A 15,178-nucleotide genomic window follows, 5' to 3' on the forward strand; every position below is an offset into this window, starting at 1 on the left:
GCTTGCTGATTGCCTCCACAATGTCACCAGCGGTCTCGCTGTGCACAGTCCCGCTACAGTAGCATGGCGCATGCGTGAGACATCGGATGCACTGGGCGGCGTCCTGAGGTATGTAAATGAACGTTAGGGGACGGCCTAAAGAGGCAGGAGGGACAGTAACGGACAACAGACAGCCTGCCCCCGTGTACCATTAACAAGATTTTCAAACTGAAAGGTACCATTTTATAAACTATTTATTTTGATCTAAAAGGGGGCAGAATAACTATAGGAACCTTGCTAGAATGCAGCCCACGAGCTGCAGAAGGGGAAACTTTTAGGTTTAGGGCAAAATTTCTGCTGACAGATTCCCTTTATCCAGAGGATATCTGGCCGGATGCCTGTCCCTATAGAAGTCTATGGGGTACCAGAATCCGGCAAATAAAAATGGTGGTAGAAGTGATAGGGGGATTAGGAGCAGGCACGCTATATTTACCAAGGCTCTGGCGTGGCTGTAACTTCTTCCTGACCGCTCATTCACTTCTGGGGCCGCTCATTACCTTCATTGCATATGCACTACTTTCCCCACCCACCGGCATCTGTGATTGGTTGCAGTCAGACGCGCCCCCACACTGAGCGGCAGCTGATTGCAACCAACTACAGGTGCTATGTGCGTCTATCATGGTATAAAAATAAAATATTTGGTGTAGGGTCCCCCATTTTGATACTCAGCACAGATAAAGCATATGGCTATATATTGCAGCCCCCAGCCGCGTACTTATCTTGGCTGTGTATCACACTAAGAGGAACCGCTTGTGGGTGTTTTTTTTTTTTTAATTTTAATATTTACATTTTAAAAAATAGTGTGCGGTCCCCGTCTACCCCCCTCCCCCCAGCCATGATAGCATGAAGCTCGACAGCTGGTGGGTTGATATTCTCATGCTTTGGAGACCCATGATTGGACCCCCCCAGCCTAAAAATAGCAGCCTGCAGCAGCCCCTAATTGTTGCATCCATTAGATGCGACAATTCCAGCACTTTAGCCGGCTTTTCCTGATTGCCCTGGTGCGGTGGCAATCTGGGTAATAAGGGATTAATCGCAGCGCACACCTGCCACTAAGCCCTAGATTAGTAATGGGAGGCGTCTGAGACCCTCCCCCATTACTAATCTGTAAGTCAAAGTAAATAAACACAAACACCAAAAAATCCTTTATTTGAAATAAAATACAAAAACACATCCTCTTTCACCCCTTTTATTAACCCCAAAAAAACACCCCTGAAGGTCCGACGTAATCCACACAACGATCCATGAGGATTCCAGCTCTGCTACATCTGAAGTCACAGCACACGGTCATGGAATATGACCGCCCACTGTTAGGTTCAGGCAGAGACTGAGCCACAGCGATCAGCGATGACGTCACTCAAGTAAGTTGCAGAACAGCTGGAGGTTCCCATGGCCCTCCACCTGTCCGCCGGTAACTTGACCTCAGGGTACTTCACTGACATTACTGCAGTCAGGATACCTGCAGTCACAGGGCCCGGGTTCGGCACTCTGGTACGCTGTGAAATCGCCCTGACTCGGACTTTTACAGTCCGGGTCTGCCCATCACTGCTGTCAACCTTTTTACTCAATGGAAGTGTTTTTGGGTGGAGAAATGAAGGTAATTAAAAACAATTCCTGTCTGTAACGCTAGGTATGGAGAAGTACCATGCGTACAGCGACGGGGAAGAGAAGCCCTGTGTGTAGAGAAGGGGGAGATGGTGACCCCCCCCCCCACCCCCCAACCAAACGTCCCGCACCTATGCGCCGAGCAGGATACCGGACCCTGACTGACCCTAGAACTGGGCTCAAGGTAGAGAATGGATGAGATGAGCGATTGGTCAACCCCACTAAGCTCTAAAGAAAACACCGGGAGCACACACATTGGGAAAGCACATAAACAACTAGTCTCCAGGATGACTTAGGGAGAGGTACAGCAACGAATAACAGTGTCTTTAGATCAGGGGTGGGGAACCTTTTTTCAGCCGGGGGGCATTTGGAAATTTCTACCAACCTTCGGGGGCCGCACAAAATTATCAATGTGAAAATTACCCGGCTATATTTGGTCAAACAATTAACTCACCCCTACTGTGGCGGCCGGAGCGGCTTCTCTTTGGTGCGGCTGTGATGTTGGATGATACTAATCATGTTGCTTCTCATAACTGCTTTTCTGTCTCGGTCTGAAGCGCAGTCAACTCTTTGTGATAATAATATTTGCTAAATCATATACATCACATAGGAGATGCTGGAGGCACACACAACACATAGGAGACACTGGAGGCACACACAACACATAAGAGACACTGGAGGCGCACACAACACATAGGAGACACTGGAGGCACACACAACACATAGGAGACACTGGAGGCACACACAACACATAGGAGACACTGGAGGCACACACAACACATAAGAGACACTGGAGGCGCACACAACACATAGGAGACACTGGAGGCACACACAACACATAGGAGACACTGGAGGCACACACAACACATAGGAGACACTGGAGGAACACACAACACATAGGAGACACTGGAGGCACACACAACACATAGGAGACACTGGAGGCGCACACAACACATAGGAGACACTGGAGGCGCACACAACACATAGGAGACACTGGAGGCGCACACAACACATAGGAGACGCTGGAGGCGCACACAACACATAGGAGACGCTGGAGGCGCACACAACACATAGGAGACGCTGGAGGCGCACACAACACATAGGAGACACTGGAGGCGCACACAACACATAGGAGACACTGGTGGCACGCACAACACATAGGAGACGCTGGAGGCACACACAACACATAGACGCTGGAGGCACACACAACACATAGGAGACGCTGGAGGCACACACAACACATAGACGCTGGAGGCACACACAACACATAGGAGACACTGGAGGCACACACAACACATAGGAGACACTGGAGGCACACACAACACATAGGAGACACTGGAGGCACACACAACACATAGGAGACACTGGAGGCACACACAACACATAGGAGACACTGGAGGCACACACAACACATAGGAGGCACACACAGCACATAGGAGACACTGGGACTGCTCTATATACATTACAGGAGTCACTGAAGGCACATACATCACTGGAGGGGCTGGGGGCATATACATCACATTGAAAACGCTGGGACTGACGTATACACAACAGAAAGGAAACGCTGGGACTGACGTATACACCACAGAAAGGAAACGCTGGGACTGCTGTATATACACAACACAGGAGACACTGGAGGCACATACATCACATGAGGAGCTATATATGCTCCCAGCCCCTCCTGTGATGTAAATGCCCACAGCCCCTCCTGTGTTGTGTATGTCCCCAGTGTCTCCTGTGATGTATATGCCCCCAGCATCTCCAATGTGATGTATAAGTCACAGGAGACACTGAAGGCAAACACAAGAGGGGCTGGGGGGCATACACAACGCAAGAGGGGCTGGGGGGCATACACAACGCAAGAGGGGCTGGGGGGCATACACAACGCAAGAGGGGCTGGGGGGCATACACAAAGTAAGAGATACTGGGGGGCATACACAACACAAGAGGAGCTGGGGGGCATACACAACGCAAGAGGTGCTGGGGGGCATACAGAACGCAAGAGGGGCTGGGGGACATACACATCACAAGAGAAGCTGGGGGCAAAGCCATCACTGAGGGGGGCACAGACATCACTGGGGGAACACAACACTGGGGGTGATGCACAGCATTGGGAGGGCACACAGCACTGCCCCCCAGTAATGTCAAGGCTCTGCACACAGCACCTGCAGAGCCCTGACATTACCGGGGAGCCACAAACCTGAGGTGATAGACAGCATGGGGTGAGGGACACAGCACTGATCGTTGCACACAACTCTGGAGGGAGGGTACACAAAGTACTGGACGGGGAGCAGAGTGTAGGCGCGCACACACAGCGCCGGAGACAGTGCAGGCCGGAGGGCAGAGGGGCGGGCAGATCGCTCTGGAGTTGAAAGGTGCGGTCACACCACACGACAGGACATAGGGGCGGGCACATCGCGCCGAGGGCAGAGGGGGCAAGATCGCTCCAGAGGGCAGAGGGGCGGGCACACCGCACGAGGAGAAAGAGGGGCGGGCAGATCGCTCCGGAGGGCAGAGGGGCGGGCACACACACAGCACGAGGGGACAGAGGGGCGGGCACACACCGCTGATTACGCTACTGGACAGCGGGAGAGCCCATTGGTTCTCCCAAACAGTGCATGTGGTCATTTAAAGGGCTGGCGGCCCCAGCACTACAGCCCCCGGGAATGTGCCCGGGGGCCGCATAAAAGGTCATGGCGGGCCGCATGCGGCCCGTGGGCCGGAGGTTCCCCACCCCTGCTTTAGATGAATACAAGTCAACTGTTTGCATCCAAGGCTTGTATAAGTTTATCACCAGCAAAGACAAAGGAGGAATGAGAGTATTTAAAGACACTAAGGCGGGCTTTGCACACTACGACATCGCAGGTGCGATGTCGGTGGGGTCAAATTGAAAATGACGCACATCCGGCATCGCATGCGACATCGTAGTGTGTAAAGCCTAGATGATACGATTAACGAGCGCAAAATCGTCGTAATCGTATCATCGGTGCAGCGTCGGCGTAATCCATAATTACGCAGACGCGACGGTCCGATGTTGTTCCTCGCTCCTGCGGCAGCACACATCGCTGTGTGTGAAGCCGCAGGAGCGAGGAACATCTCCTACCGGCGTCACCGCGGCTTCCGTAGGATATGCGGAAGGAAGGAGGTGGGCGGGATGTTTACATCCTGCTCATCTCCGCCCCTCCGCCGCTATTGGCCGCCTGCCGTGTGACGTCGCTATGACGCCGCACGACCCGCCCCCTTAGGAAGGAGGCGGGTCGCCGGCCAGAGCGACGGTCGCAGGGCAGGTGAGTGCATGTGAAGCTGGCGTAGCGATAATTTTCACTACGCCAGCTATCACACGATATTGTACCTGCGACGGGGGCGGGGACTATCGCGTGCAACATCGCAGCATCGGCTTGCGATGTCGCAACGTGCAAAGCCGCCCTAAGGGAAGTGCCGATGATTAACAGCTTAAAGCTGAGGAAATCTGCAGGGTCCTAAAGGGAAAGAGATTAACCCCAGGCAGAGAAGAAAAGAATGTCAGGGAGCAGTTTGTATAGCCAAACACTGCGACCTTCTACAGCCGGACACCACAGGACTGTCTTAACCGTGACACTGTCAGACTCGAATCTAGTAAGGGACTATGTGAGCACAACAGTGGGGAAGAAGGCTATAAAGGCTGTGATGTGGTGGCTGAGACAATGAATGAAGCAGCTGGGGTCACATGGGCCTTTTTGTAATCCCTCCACAATCGCTTCTTTTTAGCATGACAGGAAGAGGGTACAAGCGAATCAGAAAACATCAAATCATCCAGTCTATAAACCTTGTCTGTGAATATTTTTACGTGTTTAGGAACTTTTAACAGCAAACTATATATATATATATATATATATATATATATATATATATATATATAAATATATATATATATATATATATATATATATATATATATATATATAATATTTATATTATATTATATTATATTATTTATTTTTCTCTTCTTATATAGGATCTCCGAAAACAGACACGGTGTGTGAGAAATGTCCGCTGGGTTATTTCAGCAACCACACAAACTCTGCTAAATGTTCTCCATGGAAGGAGTATGTTTTTTTTTTATTTTGTTACAGAGCATGATTCTAGTTGTCTCTGCAGAGATCCAGCAGAGTTGGCCGGATTAAAAGGGTTTTCTAATTTATCTTAAATATGTTGGAGAGATGATTTTGTTGCCTTTCTAATCTAATATATAAATGTGTGTGTCCGCTAAAGAAATCCACACTGTCGCATTTACAATCACGAAATTGTGCACAGACACCCAATGTGACTCAGGAAACGTCATAGACTATGTTTTGACCGTAAAATTTAACCCCACGCTTTAGTTACACTCCAACAAACCTGCCTCCATTAAAGTCAATGGAGCTACTGGCTATAGGTTATTAATAGGAGCTGTGATTGGTTGCTATAGGAACGAAAGACATTCATAGTATAACAAGCTTATATGTGAGGTAATAAGATATCAGTAGAGAAACGGAGAGAGACACACAGACATAGGCACAGACAGAGTAAGAGGCAGACAGACAGGGAAAGAGACCAGAGGCAGGCAGACAGGGAAAGAGACCAGAGGCAGACAGACAGGGAAAGAGACCAGAGGCAGGCAGACAGGGAAAGAGACCAGAGGCAGGCAGACAGGGAAAGAGACCAGAGGCAGGCAGACAGGGAAAGAGACCAGAGGCAGGCAGACAGGGAAAGAGACCAGAGGCAGGCAGACAGGGAAAGAGACCAGAGGCAGGCAGACAGGGAAAGAGACCAGAGGCAGGCAGACAGGGAAAGAGACCAGAGGCAGACAGACAGGGAAAGAGACCAGAGGCAGACAGACAGGGAAAGAGACCAGAGGCAGGCAGAGACTGGGGAAAGAGACCAGAGGCAGGCAGACAGGGAAAGAGACCAGAGGCAGGCAGACAGGGAAAGAGACCAGAGGCAGGCAGAGACTGGGAAAAGAGACCAGAGGCAGACGGAGACTGGTGAAAGAGACCAGAGGCAACGGAGACTGGTGAAAGAGACCAGAGGCAGACGGAGACTGGTGAAAGAGACCAGAGGCAGACGGAGACTGGTGAAAGAGACCAGAGGCAGACGGAGACTGGTGAAAGAGACCAGAGGCAGACGGAGACTGGTGAAAGAGACCAGAGGCAGACGGAGACTGGTGAAAGAGACCAGAGGCAGACGGAGACTGGTGAAAGAGACCAGAGGCAGACGGAGACTGGTGAAAGAGACCAGAGGCAGACGGAGACTGGTGAAAGAGACCAGAGGCAGACGGAGACTGGTGAAAGAGACCAGAGGCAGACGGAGACTGGGGAAAGAGACCAGAGGCAGACGGAGACTGGTGAAAGAGACCAGAGGCAGACAGAGACTGGTGAAAGAGACCAGAGGCAGACGGAGACTGGTGAAAGAGACCAGAGGCAGACGGAGACTGGTGAAAGAGACCAGAGGCAGACTGAGACTGGTGAAAGAGACCAGAGGCAGACGGAGACTGGTGAAAGAGACCAGAGGCAGACGGAGACTGGGGAAAGAGACCAGAGGCAGACTGAGACTGGGGAAAGAGACCAGAGGCAGACGGAGACTGGTGAAAGAGACCAGAGGCAGACGGAGACTGGTGAAAGAGACCAGAGGCAGACGGAGACTGGGGAAAGAGACCAGAGGCAGACGGAGACTGGGGAAAGAGACCAGAGGCAGACGGAGACTGGGGAAAGAGACCAGAGGCAGACGGAGACTGGGGAAAGAGACCAGAGGCAGACGGAGACTGGGGAAAGAGACCAGAGGCAGACGGAGACTGGGGAAAGAGACCAGAGGCAGACGGAGACTGGGGAAAGAGACCAGAGGCAGACGGAGACTGGGGAAAGAGACCAGAGGCAGACGGAGACTGGGGAAAGAGACCAGAGGCAGACGGAGACTGGGGAAAGAGACCAGAGGCAGGCAGACAGGGAAAGAGACCAGAGGCAGACAGACAGGGAAAGAGACCAGAGGCAGACAGACAGGGAAAGAGACCAGAGGCAGGCAGAGACTGGGGAAAGAGACCAGAGGCAGGCAGACAGGGAAAGAGACCAGAGGCAGGCAGACAGGGAAAGAGACCAGAGGCAGGCAGAGACTGGGGAAAGAGACCAGAGGCAGACGGAGACTGGGGAAAGAGACCAGAGGCAACGGAGACTGGTGAAAGAGACCAGAGGCAGACGGAGACTGGTGAAAGAGACCAGAGGCAGACGGAGACTGGTGAAAGAGACCAGAGGCAGACGGAGACTGGTGAAAGAGACCAGAGGCAGACGGAGACTGGTGAAAGAGACCAGAGGCAGACGGAGACTGGGGAAAGAGACCAGAGGCAGACGGAGACTGGTGAAAGAGACCAGAGGCAGACAGAGACTGGTGAAAGAGACCAGAGGCAGACGGAGACTGGTGAAAGAGACCAGAGGCAGACGGAGACTGGTGAAAGAGACCAGAGGCAGACTGAGACTGGTGAAAGAGACCAGAGGCAGACGGAGACTGGTGAAAGAGACCAGAGGCAGACGGAGACTGGGGAAAGAGACCAGAGGCAGACGGAGACTGGGGAAAGAGACCAGAGGCAGACGGAGACTGGGGAAAGAGACCAGAGGCAGACGGAGACTGGGGAAAGAGACCAGAGGCAGACGGAGACTGGGGAAAGAGACCAGAGGCAGACGGAGACTGGGGAAAGAGACCAGAGGCAGACGGAGACTGGGGAAAGAGACCAGAGGCAGACGGAGACTGGGGAAAGAGACCAGAGGCAGACGGAGACTGGGGAAAGAGACCAGAGGCAGACGGAGACTGGGGAAAGAGACCAGAGGCAGACGGAGACAGAGATGGTTACTATCTTGGGCAACGCCTGGGTACTACAACTAGTATACAATAATTCCCAAAAAGTTTGAAAATTGTAAATAAAACAAGAATGCAATCATTTGGAAATCTCTTCTAGCCATAGTTTATTCACAACATGCCCTAGATCTCAGATTAAAAGGGCAATATCTAACATATTTCCATTTCATTTGAAAAAAATAACATAAAAATTGGTGGGCGTGACACATCTCAAAAATACTGGGACAGGGTTAATATAAAGCTTAAAAATTAAGTGGCACTAATGAAATAGCTGGAGGGTCAGATTTCTACTGGATCTCATGATTGTATGAAAAAAAGCATGTTACAGAGGCAGAGTCTCTCAGAAGCAAATATGGTCAGAGATCACCAATCTGAATAAACTGCATCTAAAAATTGTGCAACAATTTCAGAAAAAATGTTTCTCAATGTAAAATTGCAGACTTTGAATATACAAGCATCTAGAGAATATGATATCATGAACAGATTCAGAGATTCTGGAGGAATCCATGTGCACAAGTGACAAGCGCGACCATCAATTTTGAATGCACTGCACTAAATACAGGCATAATTTGGTTATTTAAATCCGTGTTCCCCCAACTCTAGGCCTCAAGAGCCACCACCAGTGCATGGTTTCAGGATTTCCTTACCATTGCACAAGTGTTGGAATCATCATCTGTGAAACTGAATAAAATATTACCTATTAAAATATTACTTATGCAATACTAATAAAATCCTGAAAATATGACCTGTTGGTGGGCCGAGAGGACTGGAGCTGGGGAACTCTGGTTTAAATAGCTGCTGGAGGAGGCTGGTGAACAGGTCTGGTCTGATACTCCTCTATTAGCATTGCAGATATTGCTAAATGCCCCAAAATATTGTCCTATTTAATAAAATAAATATCCATTGACCAACCCCTTTTAAAGCACCACTGCAGCGTATGTATTTTGTTTTCCGTGCTGGAGTGCTGCTTTGATGTAAGTTCTTGCCTTTGGTCTTTATACTTACTTTACAGCAGCTTCACCTTTTTTCGGTGTCGCTCCAGTCTCACGGCGCCATTTTGTGACCGTAAAGTTTTACTGCCTGGAGGTCAGAAGTTGCATTTGCAAGAGCTCAGTGCAAGTCTATGAGAGCCAGAACGAGGTTCTCATAGACTTGTATTGAGTTGTGACCTCCAGTTCCATGAAACACTGGAGCTGCTGACCGGTCACAAATGACAGGAGACCAACTGGAGCGGCGGTGATGGAAGATGAAGCTGGGGAAGAATATGTATAATACAGGGGGCTTACATTAAAAGTACAACTCCAGCGATGCAATAAAAGAAAATACTGTGGGGGGGGGGGCTTTAATTAATTTGGGGCAGGGGAGAGTTTTTCAGTTTCCTACCTATTACTCTCCTATATTTTTATGACTGCCCATCCTTTGGTTGACTTTGCACATTTTCTGAAGTATTGTTATGGCAGCTATGGAAAATGTCGACTGTTTTACGCACAGGACCCATAACCCACATCACTCATATCATCATTACCCTCCCGATAGCATTTGTCAAAAATCTATCAGATGCTATATGGGAATCACCTTCTATATGATGGTACCCCTTTTTGAGTATGCCTCCCACCCAGCAGACGGATTATTGAACAGTGTATGCTGCGCATCTTCCACCAGGCAGATTTTGACCTCATCATCTCCTCCTTTCCGGGCTCTTCCTTATTACATGCAGCGTTTTTCTGATTCCCTTGTAAGGCTAGGTTCACATTTCCGTTGTTTTGCATCAGTCACAATCCGCCGCTCTGATAAACAACGCAATCCGTTTGGCGGATTCCGTTGTTTCCCAAAGACTTATATGAGCGGCGGATTGTGACTGATGCCTTGCGTTGCATCCTCCGCCCGACTGATCAGTCGTGGAACGACTGACCGTCGGGCGGTAGGAACGCAGAGTGTAACGTTTTTTGAGCAGCGGAATCCTTATAATTTTGCTGCGCATGCTCGCTCTCGGCGGCCGAACGATCAGGTGACTGACCGGCAGCCACCTTCTGTGAGCGATCAGCTGATCACCCGGCGGCCGGCTTCTGTGAGCGATCAGCTGATCAACCGGCGTCCGGCTAATAAGAGCGATCAGCTGATCACCCGGCGGCCGGCTTCTGTGAGCGATCAGCTGATCAACCGGCGTCCGGCTAATAAGAGCGATCAGCTGATCGTTCTCTCTCTCACATTGTACAACAGAATCTGCTTTCTAATTCCAATTCTTATCATCCGTTGTAAAACGCATCAGTGCCAGAGCCAGATTAAGGTTGGTGGGGGCCCCTGGGTAGAAAATCTGGTGGGGGCCCCATAACGTTAACATTTTTAGCCATAACAGTAGAGCGCGAACTGTAGCATTTAGATATAAATCCAATGAACATTTATCTTATCCTGTTCTGCCACATTCAGATTTACAGCACTACAATACAGACACAGTCCAGGATCACTCACAGCCGTCACTTATACACACAGTACAATACAGATACAGTCCAGGATCACTCACAGCCGTCACTTATACACACAGTACAATACAGATACAGTCCAGGATCACTCACAGCCGTCACTTATACACACAGTACAATACAGATACAGTCCAGGATCACTCACAGCCGTCACTTATACACACAGTACAATACAGACACAGTCCAGGATCACTCACAGCCGTCACTTATACACACAGTACAATACAGATACAGTCCAGGATCACTCACAGCCGTCACTTATACACACAGTACAATACAGACACAGTCCAGGATCACTCACAGCCGTCACTTATACACACAGTACAATACAGATACAGTCCAGGATCACTCACAGCCGTCACTTATACACACAGTACAATACAGATACAGTCCAGGATCACTCACAGCCGTCACTTATACACACAGTACAATATAGATACAGTCCAGGATCACTCACAGCAGTCACTTATACACACAGTACAATACAGATACAGTCCAGGATAACTCACAGCCATCACTTATACACACAGTACAATATAGATACAGTCCAGGATCACTCACAGCCGTCACTTATACAAACAGTACAATACAGATACAGTCCAGGATCACTCACAGCCGTCACTTATACACACAGTACAATACAGATACAGTCCAGGATAACTCACAGCCATCACTTATACACACAGTACAATACAGATACAGTCCAGGATAACTCACAGCCGTCACTTATACACACAGTACAATACAGATACAGTCCAGGATCACTCACAGCTGTCACTTATACACACAGTACAATACAGATACAGTCCAGGATCACTCACAGCCATCACTTATACACACAGTACAATACAGACACAGTCCAGGATCACTCACAGCCATCACTTATACACACAGTACAATACAGACACAGTCCAGGATCACTCACAGCCGTCACCTATACACACAGTACAATACAGATACAGTCCAGGATCACTCACAGCTGTCACTTATACACACAGTACAATACAGATACAGTCCAGGATCACTCACAGCCGTCACTTATACACACAGTACACTACAGATACAGTCCAGGATCTCTCACAGCCGTCACTTATACACACAGTACAATACAGACAGTCCAGGATCACTCACATCCGTCACTTATACACACAGTACAATACAGATACAGTCCAGAATCACTCACAGCCGTCACTTATACACACAGTACAATACAGATACAGTACAGGATCACTCACAGCCATCACTTATACACACAGTACAATACAGACAGTCCAGGATCACTCACATCCGTCACTTATACACACAGTACAATACAGATACAGTCCAGGATCACTCACAGCTGTCACTTATGCACAGAAAGTAGAGTTAAGGCGGCTTTACACGTTTCAATTACATATGTGATCTTGTATGCGATCGCACACGCCCCCATCGTATGTGCGGCAATTTGTTGCCCGTGTCGCACAAACTATTAACCCCCGTCACACTTACCTTCCAAACGACCTCGCTGTGGGCGGCGAACATCCACTTCCTGAAGGGGGAGGGCCGTTCGGCGTCACAGCGACGTCACACAGCAGCTGGCCAATAGAAGTGGAGAGGCGGAGATGAGTGGGACGTAAACATCCCGCCCACCTCCTTCCTTCCTCATTGCCGGCGGCCGCAGGTAGGCTGTGTTCATCGTTCCCGGGGTGTCACACGGAGCGACGTGTGCTGCCCCGGGAACATTGAACAACCGGACGTTCAATTTTTAGAAATTGAACGACGTGTATGCAATCAACGTTTTAACGCACAATCAGGGTCGCTCGTACCTGTCACACACACTATCACTAACGATGCCGGATGTGCGTCACTTACGACGTGACCCCGCCGACACATCGTTAGATATATTGTAGCGTGTAAAGCCCGCTTTACTCACAGATTTTTTATTGATCCCAATGTTAAGGCAGCCAGGGCCAGCTCCAGGTTTTTGTGGCCTCCGGGTGAAAGTCTCAGTGGACCCCATCCACACACAGACACGCACATACACATACAGGCATACATACATATACATGTTTGAAGACAAATTCAGAAAAATACATATAAACAGAGAAATATATGCACGGTCATATACACTGACATACATGCAGACACAGACGTATTAGGGCTCGTGCGCACGTTGCGTAATTCCATGCATTTACGCTGCGTATAGCACTGCAGTGTAAATGTGCAGGGGACGCAGGACGCGTGCAATCTATGTAGATTGTGCATGAGACGTGCGCACGTTGCTTTTATGAACGCAGCAATTTTGGGTGCTAAAATGTTGACCCAAATCCGTGCGTTCATAAAAGCAGCATGTCAATTATTCCGTGCGCTATGGATGCAGCTCCCGCTCTGTCTATGGTGGGGGAAGCAGCCAGAGCGCATGAAATCGGCTTTTTTTGTACAGAAAAACTGCATCCATTATGTAGTGTTTCTGCAGCGATTTGACGCGCACATGTACTGTCAAATCGCTGCAGAATATTCAGCAGTTACGTGCGCATGAGCCCTTACAGGTATTAATATGGGGAAGTCGCCAGCAGCCTCACTCACCTCTCCCGCTTGTTTCCGTCCAGCTCCTTCAGGACATGTGGCTGTGTTTCATGATGGCTGTCACTAACAGACATGACTGCACTGCTGTATATACATCACAGGAGGGGCTGGGGGCTACAATATATACATTACAGGAGGGGCAGGGGGCATAGACGTTACTGGCGTGGCAAAAGGCTCTGGTGGTGTACTCATTACTGGGATGGGTGACATAGCGCTCTGGGGGACCCATATAGTTCTGGGGGGGGCCGCACAGACTGCTCTAATTCATATACACACACATACATACATACATACATACATACATACATACATACATACAGTCATATGAAAAAGTTTGGGCACCCCTATTAATGTTAACCTTTTTTCTTTATAACAATTTGGGTTTTTGCAGCAGCTATTTCAGTTTCATATATCTAATAACTGATGGACTGAGTAATATTTCTGGATTAAAATGAGGTTTATTGTACTAACAGAAAATGTGCAATCCGCATTTAAACAAAATTTGTCCGGTGCAAAAGTATGGGCACCTCAACATAACAGTGACATTAATATTTTGTAGATCCTCCTTTTGCAAAAATCACAGCCTCTAGTCGCTTCCTGTAGCTTTTAATGAGTTCCTGGATCCTGGATGAAGGTATATTTGACCATTCCTGTTTTACAAAACAATTCCAGTTCAGTTAAGTTTGATGGTCGCCGAGCATGGACAGCCGCTTCAAATCATCCCACAGATTTTCAATGATATTCAGGTCTGGGGACTGGGATGGCCATTCCAGAACATTGTAATTGTTCCTCTGCATGAATGCCTGAGTAGATTTGGAGCGGTGTTTTGGATCATTGTCTTGCTGAAATATCCATCCCCCTGCGTAACTTCAACTTCGTCACTGATTCTTGCACATTATTGTCAAGAATCTGCTGATACTGAGTTGAATCCATGCGACCCTCAACTTTATCAAGATTCCCGGTGCCGGCATTGGCCACACAGCCCCAAAGCATGATGGAACCTCCAACAAATTTTACTGTGGGTAGCAAGTGCTTTTCTTGGAATGCCGTGTTTTTTTGCCTCCATGCATAACGCCTTTTTGTTTGACCAAACAACTCAATCTTTGTTTCATCAGTCCACAGGACCTTCTTCCAAAATGTAATTGGCTTGTCCAAATGTGCATTTGCATACCTCAGGTGACTCTGTTTGTGGCGTGCTTGCAGAAACAGCTTCTTTCACATCACTCTCCCACACAGCTTTTCCTTGTGCAATGTACGCTGTATTGTTGACCGATGCACAGTGACACCATCTGCAGCAAGATGATGCCGCAGGTCTTTGGAGGTGGTCTGTGGATTGTCCTTGACTGTTCTCACCATTCTTTTTCTCTGCCTTTCTGATATTTTTCTTGGCCTGCCACTTCTGGGCTTAACAAGAACTGTACCTGTGTTCTTCCATTTCCTTACTATGTTCCTCACAGTGGAAACTGACAGTTTAAATCTCTGAGACAACTTTTTGTACCTTCCCTGAACAACTATGTTGAATAATCTTTGTTTTCAGATTATTTGAGAGTTGTTTTGAGGAGCCCATGATGCCACTCTTCATAGGAGATTCAAATAGGAGAACAACTTGCAAGTGGCCACCTTAAATA

At 48.8% G+C, this 15,178-nt stretch overlaps 1 protein-coding gene across 2 annotated transcripts in view; it reads left to right on the plus strand.

Annotated features, from left to right (window-relative positions):
• LOC142256060 (tumor necrosis factor receptor superfamily member 14-like) overlaps positions 1-15,178 on the plus strand; it is a 53,324-nt gene that overhangs the window by 14,617 nt on the left and 23,529 nt on the right. For both annotated transcript variants that reach the window (XM_075327562.1, XM_075327563.1), the window contains exon 5: positions 5,639-5,729. In XM_075327562.1, the coding sequence (XP_075183677.1) occupies positions 5,639-5,729 (91 nt within the window). The remainder of the gene's footprint in view (positions 1-5,638; positions 5,730-15,178) is intronic.

This window comes from Anomaloglossus baeobatrachus, chromosome 11 (assembly GCF_048569485.1).
Source record: "Anomaloglossus baeobatrachus isolate aAnoBae1 chromosome 11, aAnoBae1.hap1, whole genome shotgun sequence".
In the NCBI taxonomy this organism is placed as follows: domain Eukaryota; kingdom Metazoa; phylum Chordata; class Amphibia; order Anura; family Aromobatidae; genus Anomaloglossus; species Anomaloglossus baeobatrachus.